The following is a 25920-nucleotide window of genomic DNA, read 5'->3' as shown; positions in this document are numbered from 1 at the left end:
TGAATAAAACAACATGCCAACATCTAGTAAGTGTCAGAAGGAAAGTTGCTTTAAAAGGCATTTTAAACTATGTTGTAATTTCAGGAAAATAATATCCAGAATGAAACTGTGAACTGTAGAATAATTTAGGTTTGACGGGATGTCTAGGGGGTCATCTGGTCCAAACTCCCTCCCTGTGCTGCAGCCGGGGATAGTTCATTCACGTTGCTCAAGGGTTTCTCCAGCAGAGCTCTGACCACCTCCCTGAAGGGAGATTTGACATCAGGACATCTGTTCAAGGGCTGAGCTGCTCTCACTTTGAGGAATAATTTCCTTCTGTTCAATCAGAATTTCTCTTGCTGTGACGTGCAACTGTTGTCTTTTGCCTTTCTGCTCTGCACCTCTGAGAAGAGCCTCCCTCTGTCTTCTTGATAACCTCTCTTAGGTTGTTTGTGACAGCAATCAGTCACTGCCTTAGCCTCCTCTTCTCCAGCCTGAACAAGCACAGTGCCCCCAGCCATTCTTTACCCAGCACACGCTCCAGCCATCTGCTCATTTCAGTGACTTGCCACTGGACCCTCTCCAGGTTCTCAAAGTATTTGATGTTACTGGTGTTTACAGTTTTGGGAGGTCCCAAAACTGGACAGAGTCCTCCAGGTGGGACCTCGTGAATGCTGAGTGGAGGACAATAGTTATCTCCCTTCCTCTGCGGGCAACCTTCCTGTGATGCAGCTGCCCAACCTGCTGCTCCCCTGGACCCTCAAGTCCTTTTCTGCAGAGCTGCTCCCTGGCCAGTCCACCCCCAGTCTGCCCTGTGGCTTTCCTTTCATCTTCAGTCTTCAAAAGGTTCCTTCACCTTGTCAAGGCCCTAGTCGAGTCATCCTGTCCTCCATCTTATGCTCAGTAATAACCTTCCTTTCCTTTGGTCTCTAAAAGGCTGGAACAAATTTCATTAATTTTAATTTAAAATATAATTTTTCTTCTTTTTTTAAAAAAAATCTTTGATAAGAAAATAATTAACTTCAAAATAACCTCATTATAAAAGTTCTGATGTGTCATGTTCTCAGTTTTACCTATATTTTTGGTTTTTAACAGATGAAATATGGAAATGGTATTCTGAGCATATTCAGTCTTTTTTAAATAAGTGTACTATGCTGTCAAAGATCTGTTTTGACTCATAATGTAGATTTTCAAGAAGGATTGACAACTGATCCCCAAGTAGACCTTTTGAGATGAACATTTTATGAGATTTACTTTGGAAATAAAATGTGTCTGAGCAACATATAGATTCAACTGGCCTATAATCTTCATACTGTCTGTTTTCACAATGGCCAAACCAGAAATTCAGAACTGTAGGTATTAACACTTAGAAATACCAGTATGGACATTTTAAAGTCCCAGTCAGTGCCTTGTCTATCTCATTTGTCTTCCAGGGAAAGATTTGGTCTGTTTGAAGTATGTATAAACATGCTAGTTTATACTTGCCTCTTCTGATTACTTTTCCACTCATTTACTGAAGCCAACTTTTAAATTTTTTTACCTTTTTAGAGTATGATATTGTATGTAAGTATTCATAAGGAAGGGTATCTTAATCCTGTGTAATTCCCATTCACATCTTTCTAGTCCAGCAGAAAAAAATCAAACACACAAACAATACAAGAAATCAACCTAAACAAGGGGTTTATGATTGTGTCATGGGATTACTGAATTATGTAAAATTGGGCTACAGGAAATCCTGATATGAAAGGAATAGTATAATGGTCTTTTCATTATATTATTAAGAAATCTAATAGATCCTAGATGGATAATAATCCAGGTCTGGTTTTTAATTATATTTTTAATGATCTTTGCATCAGTGTGTGCCAAGACTTTGAGGTTTCTGTTATTCAAGGGTAGAGGGTGGGTTAAGTCACTCTTGTGAGAGTGAGCATCAGTTCACCACATATGCCGTTAGAAGCTCACTGCAGGTAAGGACTACATTTCTACAGTGGTCAGAGAGAGCCATGCCATGAAATTTAAAAAGGGAGTGAAGGAATGGCTGGAAAAAAGCTGAAGCTTACGGTATTTAAAGGGTGTTCTTCATTGCTGAGCAGAAGTAAAGACCGAGGGGGTGTTCAAGCAGGGCACAGAGAACCTTGTAGAATTGAAGCCTACTTTTGTTGTGCTATAAAGGGATTTTCAAAAAAGACGCCAAAAAAACCTAATGAAGATTCAGCTCTAGTTGAATAGGTAGAGAAATCACTTTGAAATACAGATTTTCTTAGTTCAGGCTTCATCTGGGAAGAATTGTGCACAAGGGAAGAAACATCAAGTGAAAGGTAATCCTTCATTTGACATGGTTATCTTTTTAACTACAATTGCAACACCCCTGCTATTTCAATTCACCTAAATTTATTACATCAAACATGCCCTTACCCATCTGTGTGCATTTCACACACTTTGTTTTATTCTAGTGTCTCCATTTTACATTTGTAAGCAGATGTGCCAATAAATAGGTGAGTACCTGGGAAAGCTTACTGTTGCTGTCGGCTACTGGGAAGGGGTAGCAAGCAGCACTCTCTGTGAGGCCAGGCCAGAAAAAATATGTTTGTGAGCAAATCCCAGATGGGCACAAATGCAGCAACCCGATCTGTTGGTTGGAAATACCAGCTTCTCTCAGTAGCCAAGCTCACTCCACAAATCTGTAATGCTTTTCCTTTCCTTTTTTCCTCTCTTTTCTTTGAATCTACTGTGCTTTATAAGCACGCAGAACTTCCAAAAAACCACATACACCTTGAAGCCTGAAAACAAAAAGGAGCATTGAAATGTGTTCTGATCTCTGGGGATCTAATTAATTTACTGATAGCAGCAAGTGCTCTTGCAGCCTGAGCTCGTTTCAAACGTGTCACATCATTTTCCTAAACACGTTTTCTTTGTTACGCCTAGTAGCCCTTAATAAGAGTTGCACTTTCTCATTTCTTATTTATTAAAACCACCTAAAATTTTCTTTGGTTTAATTATAGCACTTTGTACTTTCTTGAAATTCAAATGCTTTTCTCTTTAACTAATGGTGTTAATGAACGATATGCATACAACTCCTAAAGGCACATTGTCAGAGCAAGCTGGTGCCTTTTTTCTTAGGATGTCAACTCTCTGAGTTGACAGATGATGAGTGGAAAAATTAAAGGTTTTTTCTGTATACACTAGTACATCAGGAAAACACCTGAATACATCCTGTTGACTTCAGGGCTAAGCGAGAGAAAAGATCTGTTGAGGACATTGAGCAGCAGCCCTCTTTGTCAAGAGGTCAGCTTAGAGATTTAACTACCTGTCACAATCTTTTTGGTTAAAACCAATAGGAAGGCTATTGTTTGTAGTGCTATGACTCCTTTTATTCCAATGTGACTTTTATGACAAGCTATAATATTGTATTACAGCAAAAACTTGAAGCACTCATTCACTTCTTCCTGGTAGGAAGCATCAAGCACTTTCAAGATGTCCTTAGTACACAATTCTGTTAAGTGACTTTTACTTAAGTGACTAATTCTTTTCTTCTGAAGGTTGTGCTGAGCAGCCACACATCAGGCTGAAGGTGCCAGCTGGTAGTTTTGTCTTTATTTTCATGGGGCACCAAACAGGATTGTGTTTGTCAACACATACCAAACCCAACAGCAGAGCAGCGGTGGGGCTCAAGCTGTGGAGTCCTCGCTCAGCTCCAGACAATGGTAGAAAAACACCCAGTGTCAGTTGTAAGGCTAAGATTTTGCCATAGTCTTGACTTGTATTGGGATGTGATGATCAGTTTTCCCAACATGGCAGGGCTTTGGAGAGCCTGAGGGAAAACTGGCACTTTGAAAAAGCAACTGGGGAAACAGAGAAGCCTTTCATTGTAGGGTTTTTGGGGTTTTTTTGATGCAGACTTTGCTGTGCTTATCCTCACTTTTAGCAGCTCAAGATCAGATTCACACAACAATTTATGCTTGCACCACTGCTGAACTTGAAGCAATTGTTCCTCGAAGTTAGTCCAAATAGCAGGAGAAAGATACTATGATGTTTAAAAGTACTCTGGCATTTTTGTTTTTCAAGCTTTCGAAATAATTACTTTTCTCTTTGTGAAAATATACACGATTCTGGCTTTTCTTTCCCAAGATCCTTCCCGATTCCTTTGTGGAGTCACTCCCGAGGAATAAACATACCTGTCAGAGCAGGCACAAGCTTCTGTGCTGCCTACCCCAGGAGACTTCTCACGTGTGACCCCAGGAGTCAGGCGGGCTGCTCACCTCAGCTGTAGTTGTTGCATATTCACCTACTGATCTGCTTGCAATGTGGAAGCAACTCAGAACTGGGTTTGAACCTCAGGTTTCCACACTAGAAGCTTAAATACAAGATTTTCTTCTGCAGTTATCTATGACATCATTTCATGCTATCATCTCCTTGGATTGTGCCAGACAACCAAGCTCAGACCAGCCTTTAACATTTGTGAAAATATACCAAGGGGTCAAAGCAGCAGTCTTTAAGAGGTTCTAGATAGTTAATTTCTCACATAAGAAATTAAGTTTCTATATCTGAGTAGTTGTGTGGGAGGTACTATTCTCTATTCTATTTGCTTTTTTGTTGTGTGTTTTTTTTTTTTTTTAACTGCAAACCAACCCTTTTGGTACACTATAATTTCAGTGTGCACCTACCTGTTCACACCAGAAAGCATATACTTACAGCACACCTAATTGTTATTTCTACTGGTAATTAGGGATGAAAATAAATCTTGCTTTTTGTTTTTTTCTATAAGGAATAGACAAAAAAGTTACCTAAATATCAGTGTTAAAAATATTTAAAGTTAGAATCAAAGCTGTGATGTTGTCCCAACAAATGCAGGATAGTGTTTTAATACATCTTTAAAGTGAGTAGAAGTAAGGTAAAAAATTCTGTTCAAAATACCTTATTTATATGGATTAAAATCCTAATTTAAATCTTGCTGATATAAGTTTTCCAATACTTCCTGGTTTATAAAATTGTCTTCTGTTGCATATTACTATATCTCTAATTGTATAGCCTAATATTTTTATGCTGGGTATGTGAATTTAGAAATATGATCAAAACTTTTGCATCCCTTTGCAAAGGGGTAGTGCCCTTAGCTGGGTGGTGGCTGGAGGAGTCCAGGCTCACAGCAGGACTGCCATGCATCAGTCATTCAGCCCAAGTCATGCTGGAAAGTGTCTGTAGCTGCACATCCAAGCTCGGGGAGCTGTGTGTGGCACTGCTCTCACAGGCCGCTGGTACATGGATGCAGTGCTGGTGGGAGATAAGGCAGAAGTGAAAATAACTGCTTAAAAGGTGGGATATTAAGAATTTTACAGTTAGGGTCTATGTCTCTCCTCCTGGGTACCCCTCTTGTGCTCCTCTCACATATCACTGCTCCCCCTTTATGATCTTGAGTGTTCCTGCCCTCCCTTCCTGAGCAGCTCTCTGTGTTGTCTCTGCTCTCTCCACACTTGTCAGGGAGCTTGTCAGGTAAGAAATTACAATATGGGACTTCAATTCTGTGTCCAGTTTCAGTCTTCAGCTGTGAAGAAAAACCAAGTCCACAGTCCGTGGTGACTCACTCTAGTTCTCCTGCCTGCAAAAGCCCGTAATAAGATTTATGCCCTCTGAGGCCACACTTTTAGCTCATTAACACTGTCTGCTACGTCTTCTCCCATACTTCATATGCTGCTTGTGTAGTCTGCGGGATGGTTCAGTCCCATGGGCTGTGGTTGGTAGTCTTGGGCTTTGACTTCTGCCTGGCTTTAGGACTTAAACCGGCTGGTGGGGGCAGTTGGTTCCCCTCAGGAGGTTGGATTTTCTGTCATCTCCTCAGTATCAAGTCTGGCCTCTGTAGCTCTCTGACTTCAGGGTGTAACATATTTTCGGTATTTCATAATGAATTCATTTGGGATTCTCCCAATACTTCCCTGAGCTGCTTTTTTGTTTCAGTCCATGGTGACAATCCTGTCCTTTTGCAGGGCCTCAGCTGCCAGTTTCAATTTGTTTGATGTGCAGCATCAGAGAAGCAACATTCTCTCGCATGGTTTTACCTTCCTTCACAAACACCGAGCAGTTAAAACCAACTTTTGTTTCATGTGTTTTATCAAAAACAGCACTCCCTGGATTTCGCTTCCCCCATCTCATAGTTTGGTGCTTCCAGCAGGCCTGGCTGTATTTTGGGTCTAGGGCCAACCGGCTATGAGCAAAGACAACTTCACATGGACTCTCTGATGGGTACAGGTTTCTAACATGTGCTCCTGTCTCCCTCTCTGCCACTCTACTGCATCCACAGAGGCCTTGCTCCATTTAGAGCATCATGCCCCAGCCATGTCCTCACCTTAACTTGTTCCCTTTCAGCCATCTGCAAGGCTTCAGAATTTTATGTTGGAATAATGAAACATAATAGTCTCATCAGTCCAGTTCATTATCCTGCAACATACTTAAACCACCTGCTTTTACATGCCAGACAGCTCTGTTGAAGCATCTACACCAATTACTAGATGGCCAGGTGAAGGCCAGTCATACCATTTGGCATCACGGTCGTAGGCAAAGAAGTAGCTAAAGGCATCAAGCAGATAATTGGATGCATGTGATGGGGTGAACTTCTGAAATTTGACTTTTGAACTCCTGAGCTACAACCAGCATGAACCAGTTGTAAACTCTGGGTAATGCCCAGGCTAAATAAAAGTGCCACATCACATCTTCAGTTAAGAAAGAGCCATGAGACAGCGTCAGCAGTTGAGATGCCGGTCGTGCGGTGCAGTTCTGCAGATAAACTGCTTAGACCACAAAGCCAAGGGCCTGGGCTCTGGAGAGATGTCCCAAAAGACAGTGCCCTTGGACAGATGAAGAAGGGTGCCTGGAAGGAGGACAGTGTGGATCCTGGAAGAGGGGACAGATCCTGGAGATCAGGGACACAAGCACCAGGGGATGCCCTGGAAGCCCAGTCAGTTTTGCCGGGCACCATGGCCAGTAATGGCTGGTAACAGCGAGCCACAGCAAAACAGAAACCACCACAACTGTCTGCCCCATCGCCCTGAGGGGAAGGGCAGTCAGGCCCTACCCAAGGCAGCAGTGTGTGAGCAGCACTGGTAACTAACTGATGGGCAGCAGACATGTGTCCCACCAGTTAGCCAGGTCTGTCTGTCTGGAGATTTGGTGTGCCTGCAGCCCTCATGCCTGCAGGTGGAAGGCACATACGTGTGTCTGCCAGCTGGTTGGGGTCTGTTGTGCCACCAGGGACCCCGCTGGAGGTTTGGTGTGCTTGCAAGCCTCCAGCAAATCCCAGCATCCAGACTGGCAGCAGGCTGGCATTTCCCTTGCTCCCACCCCCGGCAGTCACCAGCTCTGTCCGGCTCCAACCACACAAAGCAGCTGCAAGCCTATGGCAGCTGGTCAGTGGGCTTCAGCTGCTTCACACTGACCCAGCACTTACGAATGTGTCACAAGCTCTCCTCTTGTAGGGTTTTGTTTTTTCAATTTTCCTACTTTTAGATTAAATTTTAAATTATAAAAAGCAAATTTTAATACTTTGATGAGATGGTTAGAGCTAAGACTGAGAGAGTTTATCAGAACAACAGGGTCAGGAATTCACAACTACCCCCCAAAAAAGCATTTGGCAATGCTAAGAAAGTAATCATTTAATATTAGATGTTAAATCTAAACACAGCAAAGCATGAAAACATAAGCAGTTTCCAAGCAGTTTCAACTTTAGCCTGTAATGTCACCATGAGGAAAAAAAAATTATTTTCAAAACTCACCTTATTTGTCACCAGGAATGACAAAACCCAACAGTAATTATGATGCTATGAACCTTGGATGGTGACTACAAGCAGATTTAGAGGTGTTTGGAAACAGAAGTACAGATGGAGTTGGTCTAGTGATACATATCAAATGTGCCTAAACGTGACAAGGATGGGTGCACACAGGCAGTGTTTGTTACTGAGTGCTGAGGCTGAGCAAATGTATCTGTAAGCACATAGCCAGTGTCATACAAATAATGACTAGCTCTCTGCTCGTTTGTGTCAATAAATGCACACAACTGCTGAGCTGTGAGCCTTTTATTTGCATATAGTAAATCCTAATAAACCCCTTATTAGGCTTGTTAGGCTTAAAATCATGTGGGAGTATGTAAACAAAATAGCACTTCCTTTCCTGGGTCCAAGGTTTACAACCATTACTATTTCTAGTGAGAAAAATTATCATATAGTTTTCATATTGATATTTAGCTGCTTTGTAAGTATTATGAGGTAGGTCCCTAAGATGTGTAGAAACTCATTACAGGGGTAGTTTTTCACTGTCAGTAGGTTCACTTAAAAACCTGTTTGCACTAGAGATATTCTTTTGTATAACAACAATCTGAAGTTCACAGGCATGAAATGTTACTGGCAAAGTTAGCATCTTTAAATTTAGGCAACAAAAGGTGCTCATGGAAAAAGGGAGAAAAAGGTACACTGGCCATCTTCAGCATGGAATTGGGTTCTCTTGTGAGATTTGTTACTGACTTCAGGCACACGTACATGTATTTAATCATTTAATTGCATCTGAAACAGCTGGAAAGAGCATAAAAAACCTGGCAAGTTGGTAACTTGGCTTTTTTTTCCCCACGCTGTGTCTTACAAGAGTGAATCAAGATGAAGCTAGCAGCAGCTCCTAGGAGTCAGACCATGTGTCCCTTGCGTAGAGCTTTCTGGCAAGGAGAGGATTCCGTGCCCACTGCCACCTCCTCAGAAGATGCAGAGCAGCAATTCCTGCTCTCACGGCATCAGGAGGAGTTTGATCGAGAACTGGACCTGGTGCCCACCTCATCCCCTGTTCTGCAGCTACACTTCTTACTTTTTCCCAGTCCAGAGGCAGAGCAGAGCTTGCAGAGCAAACGGAAACACACAGAGAAACCTTCATTCAAAAATAGATGTTGTTAAAAAGTAGAATATTGATTAAAATAAACTAGAGGGGTGGGGCTTGGAAAGCTTGGACGTTTTCCTGTGCCATTCACACATGTAAAATTTCAGTACTTTTTGTTGGGGCAACAAGACTATCTAAGCAAAACCAGGTAAGTCATAGCCCTATCTAAGTCTTTGGCTGTGCTGCGTTTGCGTGGTTAGGAACCAGCTGCGTGCTAGGTCTTCATTTTTCCTGCTTTCATTTTAAAATCCCTAGTTGCAAATTATATGGGAAATGCTGTGTCTAAAACAACCGAAGTGTTGATATGAAATCATTCAGATCGCATAATCCTGTTATAACTACAACATAATAAACCCACTGTTAACTTTCAAAGTTATGAATGAATGTCTTGCTGAAATGACACAGTTAACCAAGCATACTGATTCTATACAGCCTCTGAAATAGAAAAACTCCTTTTACTGCTTTAAGAGAAAAGGAAGTCCTTTCCTTTTTGTTTCCCTCTCAGGGATCCTGACACCCTTCAAGAAGCAGAATATTCATCTGGTTTTGTTCACACTTGGGAACAGACACCACAACTGTTATATCAGCATAGTAAATCTTCCTAGCAATGTGTTATCAATTTTCAGGTGTTAATCAGAGAAATTGATATCTTAGTAAAACTACGAGAAACATCAATACATTATTAAAAAGCACACTGAAGCACCTATTCATAATTTTGTACATTCTGCTTGGAAGTGTGAGACGTCAATGATTTCTTCAACATCTTGATGATGTTGAGAGAGCTCTTCTCTCCTGGTATTAGTGTATGAGCTAGTGTTGTTTACTCAGGACTCAACATGACTTAATTTTTGTTTGCTGGATGTCAATTTTTTTTTGCTGTATGTTTCAATTAACAGGTGTGTATGTAATATAGACTGCAGTGGATACAGTTTTAATCCTGTGTGTGCTTCTGATGGAAGTTCCTATAACAATCCATGCTTTGTTAGAGAAGCATCATGTCTAAGGCAAGAGCAGATCGACATCAGGCATCTTGGACACTGCTCAGGTAGGCTTAATTTTGGTTTTCTGGTAAATGTAAATTCTGACATAAGTGGGCTTGATAGAGATTTCCCTTTTCCATTTTTGATCAGAAGTCACTGATCCAGTTATCAGTGAACTCCCTGCCTATATTTTAGAGTTTCTCATACAGAGGTATGTTTACGATACATACATACCTGCTGTGTTTACATTACCTTTCTTTGGCTGCTATTACCTGGAAGGCAGCAAAAGCTCTTAGGAGAATCTAAGCAATAGCCCAATGGGTCTTACATGTGAGGGTGGTAAGAAGTAGGAGAGCAAAAGGAATACCGATGTCTGGGAAACATTCCATCTTGCTGCTGTGGGCTATAGAATGTGCTTCCAAGGTGAGTCAAGTTGGGCACAGATGGCACAAATATTTAGGCATTTCCTTTTCCAATGTTGGAATGGTCCACTGAAACACTCTCTCTACTGCCTTGTTAATCATGTGCATGACTCTTCAGTTTTGGGTTCTTGCAGTTAGGAATTTCTCATGGGAATACAGCTTTCCACCATCTCTTTGCCAGTTACACACCCTAGGCCCATACCACAGAAAAGTTTTTAGTTCAGAACCAACAGCTTGAGGTGTGTCATGTGTTGGTCTGAACGCTGGGGTTACTGACTGCTACTGACCAGGTGTGCTACCTGCCTGGTTGTATGGGAGGACAATGGGGAAATATGTCCAGTTTTACTGCAATTAAAATACTTCTTTGAATATTATTCTGGCTTCTCAATGACATACATGTAGTGGTCTGGAAATAAGCCTTTTTTAATAGCTATCCATGCATGTATTTATCATCTAGAAACAGATGACACAAACGCAGTTGGAAAGAAAGATGATGGCATGCAGTATCGGCCAGAGGTGAAAGGTACCGTGCTGACTTTTGCTGTTTGGTTATGGTTTCACGAGATGAGAAAATAAAGCATGCAGGTCCCTTCTTGTCTGCCTTACAGCTTTGATTTCTGTATCCGAGACAGACCTCTGAACAGCTTCTTTCTTACAGCACGTTGCAAGGCTGGCAAGAAGGAGATGTGCGTTCTTTGTGAGTTTTGCTCGCTGTATTCCTGTAAGATGCCCAGCTGCTCACCATCCTATGCACCAGTCACAGGATTAGACTCTCCCCAAGTGCTGTGAAACTGACTTTACTGGAAGACACCAAGCTGTGACATTCCTCATGAAATGACACAAGCCTCCCTTCCATGACCCCATCTTTTCTGTTTACATCTGAAAAAAAAAGGCAGATTCTGTATTTGTTAGTATGTTTTAAAATGTTTTCAGTAAACTAATATGCTGAATCACATTGGTTGAAAATGTTTTACCTGTATGAACTTCACCTTACCTTTAATAACCTTGATAGAAATTATTTAAAGCAGAGTTTCACTTTCTGCTCAGTTATTTTGTGTGGTAGTAGCCAGTGTGTGTTAGGTGCATTCTCAGAACAAATATGCTTCTGTATGTCGTAGCTCTTGCTCAAGGTGTTGCTGTCCAGGACAAAACACCTCTGTCTTTCTCAAGTTAGTGGGAAAAAGATCTGCATAGGTGTCAACCTTTCCTCTTTTCTCACAAATAATAGCACTTTTTAGACTAGACTAGAATAGAATAGAAAAGAATAGACTATTTCAGTTATAAGGGAACTACAGTGATCATCTAGTCCAATGACCAGGCCTGACCACTTCAGGGCTGACAAAGCTGAGGCATGTTCTTAAGGGCATTTCTTGTCAAAATGCCTCTTAAACACTGACAGGCTTGAGCCATCGACCACCTCTCTAGAAAGCCCGTTTCTGAATTTGACCACCCTCTTGATAATGAAATGCTTCCTAATGTGCAGTCTAAACCTCCCCTGATGCAGCTTTGAACCATTCCCGTGTGTCCCGTCACTGGATCCCAGGGAGAAGAGCTCAGCACCTCCCTCTCCACAGCCCCTCCTCAGGAAGCTGTAGAGAGCAGTGAGGTGGCCCCTCAGTCTCTTTTGCTCCAAACTAGACAAGGCCAAAGTCCTCAGCCACTCCTCACAGGACATTCCTTCCAGCACTTTCACCAGCTTTGTTACTCTCATCTAGATGTATTCAAGGACCTTCACATCCTTAGATTGTGGGGCCCACAGCTGCACACAGTACTTCAGGTGAGGCTGCACCAGCACTGAATACAGTGGGATAATCGCCTCTTTTGACCAGCTGGTTATGTTGTGTTGGATGCAGTTTGCCCTCTTGGCTGCCAGGGCACACACTGCTGGCTCATACTGAGCCTGTTGTCACCAGCACTCCCAGATCCCTTTCTGCAGGGCTGCCCTCCCAGCCACTCCCCTCCCAATTTATACTTATGCCTGGAGTTACTCCATCCTAGGTGCAGAATCTGGCATTTGAACTTGTTAAATTTCATCCTGTTAATCATTGCCCAATGCTCCAATCTATCTAGATCCCTCTGCAAGGCCTCCTGTCCCTCAACAGGGTCAACAGCACCTGCCAGTGCATTCATCTTCTGCATCCAGATCATTGATAAATATACTGAACAGAACTGGGCCTAAAATTGAACCCCGAGGAACACCACTGGTGACTGGTTGCCAGCCAAATGTAGACCCATTCAATACAACCCTTTGAGCTCTGCCCTTCAGTCAGTTCTTCACCCAGTGCACCGGGAACCTGCTCATCCCACAGCTGGACAACTTGTTTAGGATGCTGTGAAGGGAAGTATCAAAAGCCTTACTAAAATCCAGAAAAAGTACATCTACCCACCTTTGTCCACTAAGCAGGTGTACTGGGTTTGCATGGCAAGGTTTTGATAGCAGGGGGACTACAGAGGTGGCTTCTGTGAGAAGCTGCTAAAAGCTTCCCCAATGTCCAATAGACCCAGTGCCAGCTGGCTCCAAGATGGACCTGCCACTGGCCAAGGCTGAGCCCATCAGCAACGGTGGTAGCACCTCTATTTAAGAAGGGAAAAAAAAGCTGAGCAACCCCATGGAGAGCCTGTGCTGGACCAGGCTCCTGGCAGGACCTGTGGAGAGAGGAGCAGGTTTGCTGTCAGGACTTGTGACCCCGTGGGAGGGACCCACGCTGGAGCAGTTCATGAAGATCTGCAGCCCCTGGGAAGGACTCACATTGGAGAACTTCTTGCAGAACTGTCTCCCATGGGAGGGATCCACACTGGAGCAGGGGAAGAGTGTGAGGAGTCCTTCCCTGAGGAGGGAAGGATTGGTAGAGACAACATGTGATGAACTGACTACAACCCCCACTCCCTGTCCCCCTGTGACGCTGGAGGGGAGGAAGTAGACTCTCGGGAGTAAGGTTAAGCCCAGGAAGAAGGGAGCAGTGGGGGGAAAGTTTTTAAGATTTGGTTTTACTTATCATTATCCTACTCTAATTTGATTGGTAATAAATTAATTTTCCCCAAATTGAGTCTGTTTTCCCCATGATGGTAATTGCTGAGTGATCTCTCCCTGTCCTTATGTTGACCCACAAGCCTCTCATTATATTTGCTCTCCCCTGTCCACTTGAGGATGGAGAGTAATAGAGCAGCTTTGGTGGGCACCTGGTGTCAAGCCAGGGTCAACCTACCACTGCAGGTGACCTTATCATAGAAGAATATCTAATTAGTTAAACAGGACTTTCCCTTTTTGAACCCATGTTGACTCTGCCCGATGATTGCACTATTCAAATGCCTTTCAATAGTACCCAGTATAATCTTCTCCATAATCTTTCCCAGGAAGTTAGCCTAACAGGTCTGTAGTATTGGAATAACTGCTCACTTCCAGTGAGCAGGGACCTTCCCAGACTCCCAAGACCTTTGGTAGATAATGGAGAGGGGTCCTGCCATAACATTCACTCTCTCCATCAGTACTCTGGGAGGAATCTCAGCAGGCCCCATGGACTTGGGAACATTCAGCTGATACAGCTGGTCCCTTACAATTTCAATGTCCACAAATGGACACTTGTGGTCCTCCAACTCAGGGGACTAAGCAGCCCAAGGTGTATCATTAAAGTTTTATAAAGTATCATTATCAATATTATTAAAGAGTGAGGTAAAAAAAGCATTGAAAGCCTCAATTATTTCTTCATCCCTGTTAGACAGATGACCATCCACAAGTATCAGTCCAGTGTTTTATTTAGACCTCCTCTTGCTATTAATGTACTTTAAAAAGCCCTTCATATTATCTGACACAACACTGCCCAGAGTCAACTCTAATTGTGCTTTGGCCTTTCGTGTCTTCTGCCTGCATATATGAACCACAGCTCTGTAATCTCCCTGCAAAGCCTGACCTTGCTTCCAGAGATCCTACAACTTCCATCTGCTCTTGAGCTTTACCAGGAGTTCCCTGTTCAGCCAAGATGGTCTTCTGCATCACTTGCTTGACTTACGACTCAGTGGAATTGCCTGCTCCTGTGCTTCTAAAAGATGCTGCTTAAAAACTGACCAGCACTCGTGGACTCCTAAACCCTCAAAAGCAGATTCCCAGGGTACTCTGCTAAATAGCTCCCTGAATAGCTTAAAGGTTGTTCTCCTGAAGTCCAGGGTAGCAACTCTGCTGTCCTTTTTTCACACTACACTGAAAATTTTAAATTCAACCATTTCATGATCACTGTGGCCAAGACAGTCACCTACCAGCACATCCCCCACAAGTTCTTTATTCACAAATAGCAAGTCCAGAAGGGAAACTTTCCTAGTTGTCTCACTGAGTATTTGTGACAAGAAGTTAACATCTTCTACAAACCTCAATTATTTCCAAGACCTGCTGGTCACAGCAAGACATTCCCAGTTGATGTCTGGGAAGTTGAAATCTCCCATATGGACAAGGACTACCCATACAGATTACCAATACCTAATTGCCTGTAAAATAACTCATCGGTGATTACATTCTCGCTGTGTGATCAGTAGTAGACACCCACTACAGTATCTCCTTGATTTCCATCCCCCTAACCCTCACCCAGAGGCTCTCAACTGCATCATCACTAACTGTGAGGGCTGTACAATCAAACGTCTCATTTACATAGAGGATGACACCTCTGCCTTGGCTGCCCTGCCTGTGCCTCCTGAATAGCCTGCAGCCCTTCATCCCAGCACTCCAATCATGGGACTTATTCCACCAAGTCTCCCTAATACCAATGACATTGTAATTCTGGGAGTTGACCAATGCTGCCAGATTGTCCTGTTTGTTTCTCTTACTGTGTGTGTTGCTGTGCAAGCATTTCAGATATACATCTGAGCCCTCTGTGCTCCCAGGGGCAGTGCAAATGTTCCCCCTGGCATTGCAACCCTCAGGCAATGCCATGCCAACCCTTGGCTCACCTATTGCAATTTTATTGGTATCCCCTTCCCCCATTGATTCTAGTATAAAGGTCTATCATCAGTCCCACCAGGTTATGTCCAAAGATGCATTTTTCCCTGCAGGCCCATCAGGCCCCAGCATACGTTGTGTCTCAAATGCTTTTCCATAGTTTAAAAACTCAAAGTTCTGGGGGAAGCACCAGTCCCAGAGGCAGGTATTGATATCCTGGGTTTGCCTGTTTCTTCCAGCGTCTTCCCCCATTATTGGGAGGATTGATGAAAACACCACCTGTGCTCCCAAATATTTTAGCATACTTATCAGGGCTCTGAAATGTCTTGATTGACCTCAGACTTTTTGTTGCTTCGTCATTAGTACTCATGTGAAACAGCAGGAATGCATAGTAGTCTGAAGGTTGTACTAAGCTCTTCAGTCTTGTGGTGACATCCCTAATTCGGGCCCCAGGGAGGCAGCAAACTTCCCTGAAAAGAGGGTCTGGTCTGCAGGTGGGTGCTTCCATTCTGCACAGGAGGGAATCACTAATGACCATAACTCGCTGTTGTTTCTTCTCGGTGCTGGTCTTAATTCAGGTTTTGTTGCGAGGGGTTGGTATCTTCTCTGTTAGCTCTGATCTTTAGGGTTTTTTTGACAAAAATTTTTATTTTTTAACAAGTTCTCTTCACTCCATATGATGTACCAGTTGGAATGATTTAATGTCAATTTTCACTTACATTATGAAGGCATAAAAAGCACCAAATGGAATATACATCTTATTATGTGATGTAATGAAACACCACTTTTGGTTTCTATTCAGAAGAAGTTACAGCCTTTTATTCATTGCATATAAATTGCCCTTGAAATCTAGTTAGTGGAAAAAACATTGCATATAATTATTATTATTATTAACATGTATAGCTTCAGCAATCTCAAATTCAGCAAATGATGTGCACAGAGGGATTATGCCTTGTGCAAAATAATTGTTTTGAAATTTTTTTATGCAGTAGTCAGGTCTTTTTAGATAGTGAGAGCCTGAAGTGAACTACTTTGAACAACTTTTTCTTCCAGGATAAGAGAACAGTACACACTTCTATCTGTTTGCTTTTGCTCTAAATTCCTATGAGATACTCTTGTTAAACCCTGTTCTCTGAATGTATAATACCTTCTAGTCTCTAGAACCACAGCCATGACAGTTTCCTTCTCCTGCAGTGCAAGTGGTTACCTAAAGTTACATCAGAAAGGTCTTTCTTCCCAGATTCAGCTGCCTTGCTGGTTTTATTGTACCAAGATGAGCATCACGGTTTCAGTTTTTGTGCCTGCCTCTTCCTTCTGTTGAAGTATCTGAACTCTTATATCCAGTCACTCTTTCAAGGCTCCTACACCAGTTGAATCTTTCACTTTGAAGCTCTGAAGCAGTCTAGCAGGCCTCTCAGATTAAAAATAGATTCTCTACCGTAGGTGGGCAAATGTCTGTTTTTACACTGAGAATCACCTCCTGCATTTAACATTGTCTCTTTGCTTAATACAAGTTTTGCCTCTGACTTGGGTGGCCATGACTACACAGCCACCTTTCAGGAGATGCATCTTTCACTAAGCCTCACATTTTGTATTAGTAAATATATTAAAACCAGACATGGTGCAGCTATCTGAACAGACAAATATAATTCATAAATAATATTAATAAATAGCTTATTACTAGCCTTTGATTGGGACTAGATGTGACAGTAATTAACTGCTTGGAGAAGGAGGGAGGCAACAGTTTTGGGATGAGACATACCCACTGTTTTCTTAGACATTCCATAGTCTATTCCATCAGGGCAGTGGTGGACATATTGTCAGTATTAGGCAATGTTCTTTCCTTGTATCAAGTCTTCTGTATCTTCGAAGCATAGCCTGAACCAACAGACTTCCTTATATCTCAAACCTCTAATAGTTATTTGTTTTATTTCTCCTGGAACAAAATAGAAAACATTCCCGAAAATGTTCAGGGAAAACCTAAAACAGCAGTATGCCTTTTTTTTTTTTTTTTTTCTTGTATAAAGACATTCTCTTTCTTGTTGGTGTTATTTCAAATATCTGCAGTTGTATAGGATATTTCTTCTTTGCAGTCCCTTTTTGCTTTGCACCTGTAGTTCATTATAATCTTGTATTTGTGACGCTATAGTCTGTTGCCATGGAAATGAACATAATTCCACAATTATGCTCACATCTTTAGATCCCTGCTATTTAGAGTTTATTATGAAATAACAACTTATGTGTTTAGGACTTTTTTACAGAAAAATTCTGGGGAAAGAATGGTTAAAAATGTACACAGCTTTAGATAGTCTTAGTAACATGATAGAAGCACGAAAGATGTTGGGGCAGAAGGGACTGCCTTCCTGTGCTGGGCTGATCTGGCCAACAATTAAGCACCCACCACAGCCGCTTGCTCACCTTCACATTCTCCTTCCCCTCAGGAAGATGGAGGAAAGAATCAGAAGAGCAAGCACAAGAAAAAATCATTGGTCGAGATAAAAGCAGTTTAAGGAGTGAGGGAAGAAAAGAGAAAAATCCCAAGCAATGCATAAGCCATCACTCACAATTACCCACCAGCACACTGATGCCCAGATGGTCTCTGAGCAACTGGCACCTTGGAAAGACCAAACCCCCAGTTTTTATTGCTGAGCATGATGTCATATGGCAGGGTCATATCCCTTTGGTCAATTGGAGTCAGCTGTCCTCACTGTGTCTCCTTCAAGGCTCTTGCTCACCCCCAGCCTACTCACTGAGAGAAGAAGCAGAGTGAAAAGCAGAAAAAGCCTTGAGGCTGTGCAAGCACCCTTCAGCAACAGCCAAAACACTGGTGTGTTATCAGCGCTGTTTCAACCAGAAATCTAAAACATAGCACCTTACGGGTTGTTGTGAAGAAAATTAACTCCATCCCAGCCAAAGCCAGTACACTTCCCAAAGGGATGGGTATTTTAAGCTCATTTCAATATTTTGAAGTTCCCTCTCCATAAAAGCATTTCTCTGAGGAAGACCACTGTTGTAGTGTGTTTGATTTCAGCTATAATGACTGGCAGTACCAGTCAGATCTGAGCTTTATTGAGTTGTTTTCTACCCAGTAATCATAAAATATCGTTCAGCTTCTCTCTAACACTTCAGGTATTTTTCCTCTGCTTAGACATGGGAGAGAGCTCTCTGTATATACATATTAACTCTTTGCCCCAATGACGTCTGCTGATCTTCACGCGTTGGTTGGTTTTGTGTCATGAATACGTTTCTCCTTTTGAGAAATCTGACATAAGAAGCATATTTAGATGTCTCTGAGAATCATTTTTCAGTGCAGTACATCTCTGTAGGTGCCTCTGAAACTTTACTCTTAAGCCTTTGCTTTATTATTCTGTATTCCTTTATTCACAAGTTTTTAAGGATATGCTATTCTTAGTTGAGATTTTTTAATGAATATCATACAGCCATTTATAATGGTTTATGTCTATTTCTTCTTAAGATGCCAGTGATCAAAGAGAAGACATTTACATCGGAAACCACATACCTTGTTCAGAAAGCTTCAATGGCTACTGTATACATGGAAAATGTGAATTCATTTATTCCACTCAGAAGGCTTCCTGCCGGTAAGTCCTGCATGTCTCCAAAATGTGCTTGAAGTTGCTGTAAAGCTTAATCAGAACGCTCTCTAGATATATTTAAAGCATGTATCAGTTTGCAGTTACCTAAGCAGTGGCACAGGAACCATATCCCTGTGCTGTGGGCAACATCCAGTTGCTCCAGTCAAGTGGGAGATAGTGCTCAGAGGAAAGGCTTGGTCAGTCAGGTAGTTATGAAGCTGAATTTTCTGAGAAGTCTAGTCTCAGTGTTGTTTTCTTATTTTCAGCTGCTAAGTCCTATCTAGAGAAAAAAAATATTCCTTTACCTTGCATGGCTTCTCTATATGACTGTGCTTTCCCCATTGACCTCTTAGTCTGCTCTTATACTGTCTGTAAATTTATTGCTCCTGTCATAAACTCTCTCTAGAGTATCAATATCTTATTTTTAACATTTATTGCCCTTCTTCACAATAATAGGCTTCATCTAGAGAGTATAAAATTGCTAAATATTCTTTAGGCCACAGTTTTTGTCTACAGTATAATCTAGCAGCTCAGTACACTCAGTATTAAGCCACACAGTGTTTCCCAGAATTTCTGGATGTTCCAGTTTATTTCCTTAGCTCCCAGATAATATTTTTCTTTACATTTCATCAACTAAATTCAGCATCTTTGTTTTCCTCAAAAAAAAAAAAAAAATTTAAAAGTTGTTTGTAGAAAAAGGCCACTTCTTAATAGCATGTAGTGCCCTACTTATTGGGAAGTTTTACTCCTGAAACTTTTATCTTGCAAGCTTGTACTTTCAGATTAATGTGGCTGAAGATGCTATAACTCTTTGCTTTCCTTTGCTTTGGAAACTTCAGCTGTAAATCCATTAGATACTATCACATTTTCTCCCTTGATCTTTATCTATTGAAGATATTTAGGGGTTTTTGCACTGTCAAGATTTAAGGGTTTCCAGATTTATCAGAGAGCAGGAAGCCCAAAACACAGATCCAGTATGGTTGTCAGGCATTTGAAAGCTTCTATTATTCCTTTGCCCATCCAAGACCCTTTCTTGTTTATTTCCACCTTTCCAATAGAACTTAATTGTTTTTCTCTTTTCTTTGGCAGAACCAAGAGAGCTCAACATGGCTTTGCTTCTCTTGGGAAACTGGTGCATCCCCAGTGTCATCTCGATGGGCATTAGGCAGCACTATTTGATTATAGTATTCTTTTAATCTAGAGCTGTGTTTAACACAATTTCTGATGGATTTGTCCTCAAAATATTCAAAGTAGAGCTATTTCAAGGAAAACATTCCTGGTTGAATTAACTGATTTTTTTATTTCTCAGGATTCTTTTCTGGATGGTGCTAATCATATAGTGATTTATTCATTTATGATTCAATTACTATTCAGTCATTTAAATATTTATTATTACTCTAATAATTACCGATAGGCAATGTTTTGATTAATTTAATTAATCTGCTGTCCCTCTAAATTCTATTTTATAATTTCATTTACTATTACTACATTTAATTACTTATTTAAACAGCCTGAACTGTATCTCAGCACTGGACCTAGCACAACAAACCTCACGTGGTTCCAGTCAAGAATTTGACTGTCAGTTCTTAACTCTAAGTATCAGATCTCCTTTGGACTTTACTTTGCTATTTAAATACTGATGGTCTCATACTTTATGTGTGTTTCCTATTGGAGCAGACTTACTAAGAAAAAAAATTATATCAGAATGCAGTCCATTGTAGTAATTATGTACTTCTATCAAAGAAAAATTTTCTCTCATTCTCTGGCAAGGAAAATATAATTCTGAACGCTAGGGGCAGTTGTTATTTTCAAATGCTTTGCATTCTCATACACATGCAGCATATACGTTGTTTATTTTGGTCCTCATTTCCTGGTAGTGATATGTGTGAGATATCAGACGACCTACAAAGCTGCAGCAAATGCCTGTGCAGAGCAAATTATGACTTTCGCTTTCACTGGGGGCACTGAATCTCCTTGCTCATTGTACAACAACCCTCCAGGACTGCCATCAGGCAGGTGGGAGGAAGGTTTTGTAGTAGTCAATATTATATTTAGTTTATCTGCCTTTGCACAGCTGGGCTGTGGTCTGTCTCCTGCTGCCAGCCCTGTGCAGTGCAGTTCTACCCTGTCCTTATGGCAGGCTGCATCAAGGAGACACAGTTCAACCCTTTGCAAAGAAATCTAAACTTTACGCTAACTCAATTAATTGGCTGATGAGCATATTTTGATAAATCCATACTGACCTCTATGTTGCTATTATATTAATGTTATATTATTTTGCTATATATTAATGCAGCAGAATGCTTTAAAGGTATTTAAAAGTACATTTAAGGTAACTTAAACTAGTGCCTAGTACTTCATCCCACCACCAATATAGTTCTTAACACAAGCACTTCTCCTTTGCAGCATTCAATACTCCTGAATCTCCATTTGATATTTCTTGGAAATAATTTCCTGTCACTTCAGTGTTTCTGAGGAAACATCTTTAAATTACTTGTGCCTCCTCTGATTTGTTTTGCCTCCTTTGCTTTAAAGCGGTTCTCACATTGATCACACTTTGACTGTTACCTTCTTTAATAAACCAAAAGCAAAGTAACAAGTCCTCTTCACTAGCAAGGAGTCCTCTTCTTTATTGTTTCTTTTTGCATGATTGCCAACATGTTCCACATCCTTTTCCTTCTTGTATGCTAATACATGTTTCTCTGGATTGCCTTCCCAGCCATTACTGAGCTTACTTACAGTACATTGGGGCTTTTCTTTAATAACTCTACTCTTACTGGAACTTGTTTCATGCCTGAGCTCCTTACATAGCAGCTCATGGCTGGAGAAAGTAGAGTCACAAGATTATGAACATGTAAACCCCAACTGTTATCCCTGCATGCAAAGAGGGATTAGGAGTTGCATTAGCAGTTGTAGGAAGGTCTGTGGAGTAATTATTTCATTCCTCCAACAGAATTAATTCCTACCCTAGTACAAAGATTTTGGGTGGATGAGACTGATTTTCTGTTTCATTTGGGTTTATCTGATTCAGTTTACAAAAGGAGTGTTTCTCTGCCTGCATGTGATGTTTCTTGTCCAGCTTTCGACTATAGGGCTAGAGGCCAGTTGTATGATTCAGTTGCCCTTAACGATGTATTCCAATCAGTCAGTTTTACAGGATAGCTGTACTCATAACTTGCTCAGGGATGTAAGTGGTGGGCCTTGATTCTGCAGACTCCAGCTCAATGTCTTGGGTGGCTCTTGCTTTCCTTGCTGTCCTTCTGCCTCTTTTGCCTTGTGACATGAATTCCTCTAGAGAGTGTTTCTACTGCCACCTTCACCACTGGCACATCTCATTCCCTGAACACATGTCGCTGATCAGGGGCAGCCTCTACTCTTTCTCACTGAGCTAACTGCTGCTTTGCTCATGCAAGGTACCATTTAAAGCAGCTGCTTCTCTTCTGTCTGCAGCCATTTCTCCCCCACCCCTGGCCAATTTTTATGGATTCTTCCATGATTCACACTTGAACAATTGTGGCCATTGGTTTTCTAACCCGACCTCCATCAAATTTTTGTTTGGTGACAAGGCATGAGGGGGTTTGATGCTGCTCTTGTCCAGTAGGTTTTGCAGGATTCCATGTCCATAGGCTGCAGCTTGAAAAGGGGTCTTCCTTTTCCCCCATTTTTCAAGGGTTCTCTTCCTCTTTGTTACTTCTCTCCCATATTGACATTGAAGCTGAATGAGCATGCTCACATTGTGTTCCATGAGCATGCTTCTGTTTCATTTATCCTTGTCTATTTGTTTCACCTAATTGCTTTATTTTTTCCTAAATATTGCCCCAATTTAATAATGACCCCACATACTTCTTTTGTCAAATCAGGGCCTTCACCATGTGCTTTCAGAGAGCCACTAGTAACCTTATCCAGGAAAGCAGAGCATGTCTGCTCTGTCTCTTCTCTTGACACAGAAATCCAAACCATTCCCCAACCCAAGAATTACCATACCTCCACCTTCTCACCAGCTCTTTCTCAGCTGGCGTCACTTTGGACTCCTTATTTCATCTGCAAAATGATTGGACTGTTGTCAGATTACAGATTCCATGAAATATGCCTTTTCTTTTTCAGGTGTGAATCAGGATATACTGGACAGCACTGTGAAAAGACAGACTTTAGTATTCTTTATGTTGTCCCAAGTAGACAAAAGCTTACGCATGTCCTTATTGCAGCAATAATTGGAGCTGTACAGATTGCCATTATAGTTGCAATTGTCATGTGCATAACAAGGTAGGTAAAGACAAAAACAGTGAAAAAATGCACATCATATGGATATGTATTTCTGTATTTAGATATTTGACTCCCCAACTTTTATGTACTTTCACATATATCCTAAAATACCCACATGAAAAATATCTAATGATTGAAGTGGAAGCATTATGTAACATCCTGTCACCTTTTTTTTTTCTGGTCGCAAAACACACATTTGTTCAAATTCACAAATCACCGGTGACCACTCTGAATCCCCAGACCAAATACACAGCAGAGCAGATCAGCCTTGAAACACACCCACAAAGTCAGCTACTGTGTTAGACCTTTACTAGTGTTATTCAGGCATTGCTGATTATCTTATAGAAGCTGTGATCCCCTCCTTCCACCCAGTGAAACCAGAGAGGTTCCTTGCAGCACCACTGTAAATGGTGTTACACAGGGAGAGAAGTATCCCTCACACCATGCATGCTTTCTCAAAATTAATGTGCAGCTAGTCCCGTTATTAGGTACTCTCCATGGAAGCCTATTTTATGAAATGTAAAGATGCACAAGCACAGAGTTCAAGTTTCTGGGTTGTCTCAGACTCTTCCCTTGTATGAAAACAGAGATGAGAGCCATAGATTCTTTTTGATGACAAGGGACTCAGTTTGCTCATCAAGGACTTGAATCCAGTGAGGCCTGAGGGCTCTGGGATAGATTAAGGATGACTGAATTACCTTAGAGGTGCATGAAGCATTTAAGTCCTACACTTGCCACATCTTGCCTTTCCTCTTCAACTCGTCCTTTGCTTTTTCAGCTCCAGTTACATTGGGCCATAAAACTTTGTGCTACTGTGTTAGTGCATGGCTTCTCAAATTCAGTGATGCAGAGTGACACCCCTATGAACGAACAATATAGACCCCCCTTCCCTATCTCTTGTGTAAGGTTCAACGTGGCAGGTGGAAGTACACATATCTAAGACCTCCTGCACATGTAAAAGAGTTATTTGGCTCATGCAATTGATGATTTTTTCACATCCTTTTTTTTCTCCACACCCTACTGGCTAAAGCAGTGGTGTGGAAGGCTGTGTTTCAGCAGCCCTTGTCTTTCAGACTCCCTATGACTGTTCCCCAGCTCACAGCCTCTCAGGGACAGTCTGTCTTGCTGTGTCCCAGCAGGACTGCTCCATCATACACTGCCTAACAGGCTGAGCAAGTCCTGTCCTGTCCAGAATTGCTGGCTTTTGTCAATCCTTTCTTAGTTGTGTGTCTATCTGCAAGAAGGGGATCGCTTAGTCACCCCACAGAGAGTCCTGGGTGGGCTCTGTCTCAGGGGGCTGCCGTGAGCAACAGGGCACCTGGAGGTCCAACATTTCAAAAGACTGATTGGCCCAGTCTTACCATCCACTGCATTTTAAGTGTGAAATACATATAAAGTAAAGCAAATGCAATTATTCACTGTGGTACGTGTTTTGTTGGATCAAGGCTGAAGGATGTAACACCTTGCTGGTTTCAGTCTCAAGTCCAAGCAGAACTCCCTTCTGTGTGATCTGGGGTCCCACAGACATCCTCAGGTGACAGTCCGGTACTGAACAGCAGGAGCGTCCCCCCAGTCAGCCCAGTTCATAGACTCCTTGCTATTGTTCAGAAAATTAAGTCGATGTATTATTGCTAGGCTTATTTTTATGTGTCATATATAAAATCAGCCTGTCTGGGTTTTTTTCTCTTTTTAACAGAAAATGCCCCAAAAACAATAGAGGACGACGGCAGAAGCAAAACCTAGGCCATTTTACTTCAGATACATCATCCAGAATGGTTTAACTTAGTGATTTTTATACCTACATTGACCATGTGATGTACATTTTTATTATATCTTTTTTTAAAGAATGGAAATATTTATTTCAGAGGCCTTATTTTTGAACATTTTTAGTGTAACAATGTTGGTCTGTATTCTGAAAGCATCAGCTCTAACAGCTATGGACTGTTTTAGTATCTTTACTTTTCTGTTTTTGAATACAGTAGTTCATTTTCTGTATCTGTATCACATGGTTATATAATAGACTTGTGCTTTATCCATGGAATGTAATATTTTTGGGAACACAGATTTATTCCACCAATGGTTGTAGATTAAAAAACCCCAACAAACCAACAAAAAAGTCCACATTACCTAGCAAACAAGGCATGAACTAAAGGTAAAAATGTTTACAGCTTACTTTTCTTATGAGAAACTAGAAAACACTGTGTTTAAATACCGTAGATATTTAAATGTTTTTGGAAGTTAGTAACTGATTTTTTAGACACTGCCTATCGCATGAACTGTGAAGCTGTGTGCTGTGTGTAGTTGTAACATATTTATAAAATGTGTGGGCTGGGTCTAAGCACTGCCATCTTCATAAATAATTCCAACGATTTATTTTTAAAGAGGAAAATTATAAATTTCATAATTTGGGAAGTTACCTGGTAGAGCAGATGGCACAGGTCCAAAAGGAGTAGGTCTTAGTAGATTTAGGTATTGTAAAAATTGGTGTTGAATAATTGAACACAAATAATTGGAATAAAGCCTACTTTATCACTGTTAAAGCTGTTTTAATACTTCTTAAACTTTTTTAAAGCAAATACATGTTTTAACACCTACAATACGGATTGTATAGTGTTTGTGATTAAAATAAAAAAATAATAAAAGTGACTGAATCACTAGTGCTCTTGTATAGAGTATTTTCAAGAGCTAAAGTCCATCCAAATTAGTCTGCTGGTCATAGTTATATTAATAGACTGTTAGTTGTCGTTTGAAAGATCCCAAGATAAAGTGTGAATAGGATGTGTTCAGCTGTTTTAACATGTAGTTTAGGCTTTCAAAATTTTGCATGTAGGATTTAATAATTTGTTCAATAAAAA

The 25920-nt window shown here is 41.2% G+C and overlaps 1 protein-coding gene across 1 annotated transcript in view; it reads left to right on the top strand.

The window, feature by feature from the left end:
- Positions 1 to 25912, top strand: part of TMEFF1 (transmembrane protein with EGF like and two follistatin like domains 1) — a 126196-nt gene extending 100284 nt beyond the window's left edge. The window contains exons 6-10 of the mRNA XM_074899370.1: positions 9780 to 9928; positions 10743 to 10808; positions 18685 to 18808; positions 22907 to 23065; positions 24762 to 25912. Of these exons, the coding sequence (XP_074755471.1) occupies positions 9780 to 9928; positions 10743 to 10808; positions 18685 to 18808; positions 22907 to 23065; positions 24762 to 24846 (583 nt within the window). The 3' untranslated portion in view covers positions 24847 to 25912. The remainder of the gene's footprint in view (positions 1 to 9779; positions 9929 to 10742; positions 10809 to 18684; positions 18809 to 22906; positions 23066 to 24761) is intronic.
- The last annotated feature ends 8 nt before the right edge of the window (positions 25913 to 25920 follow it).

This window comes from Athene noctua, chromosome 2 (genome assembly GCF_965140245.1).
Source record: "Athene noctua chromosome 2, bAthNoc1.hap1.1, whole genome shotgun sequence".
Classification (NCBI taxonomy): Eukaryota; Metazoa; Chordata; class Aves; order Strigiformes; family Strigidae; genus Athene; species Athene noctua.
The sequence above is the reverse complement of the archived record's forward strand: the minus strand, read 5'-3'. Positions and strand labels throughout refer to the sequence as shown.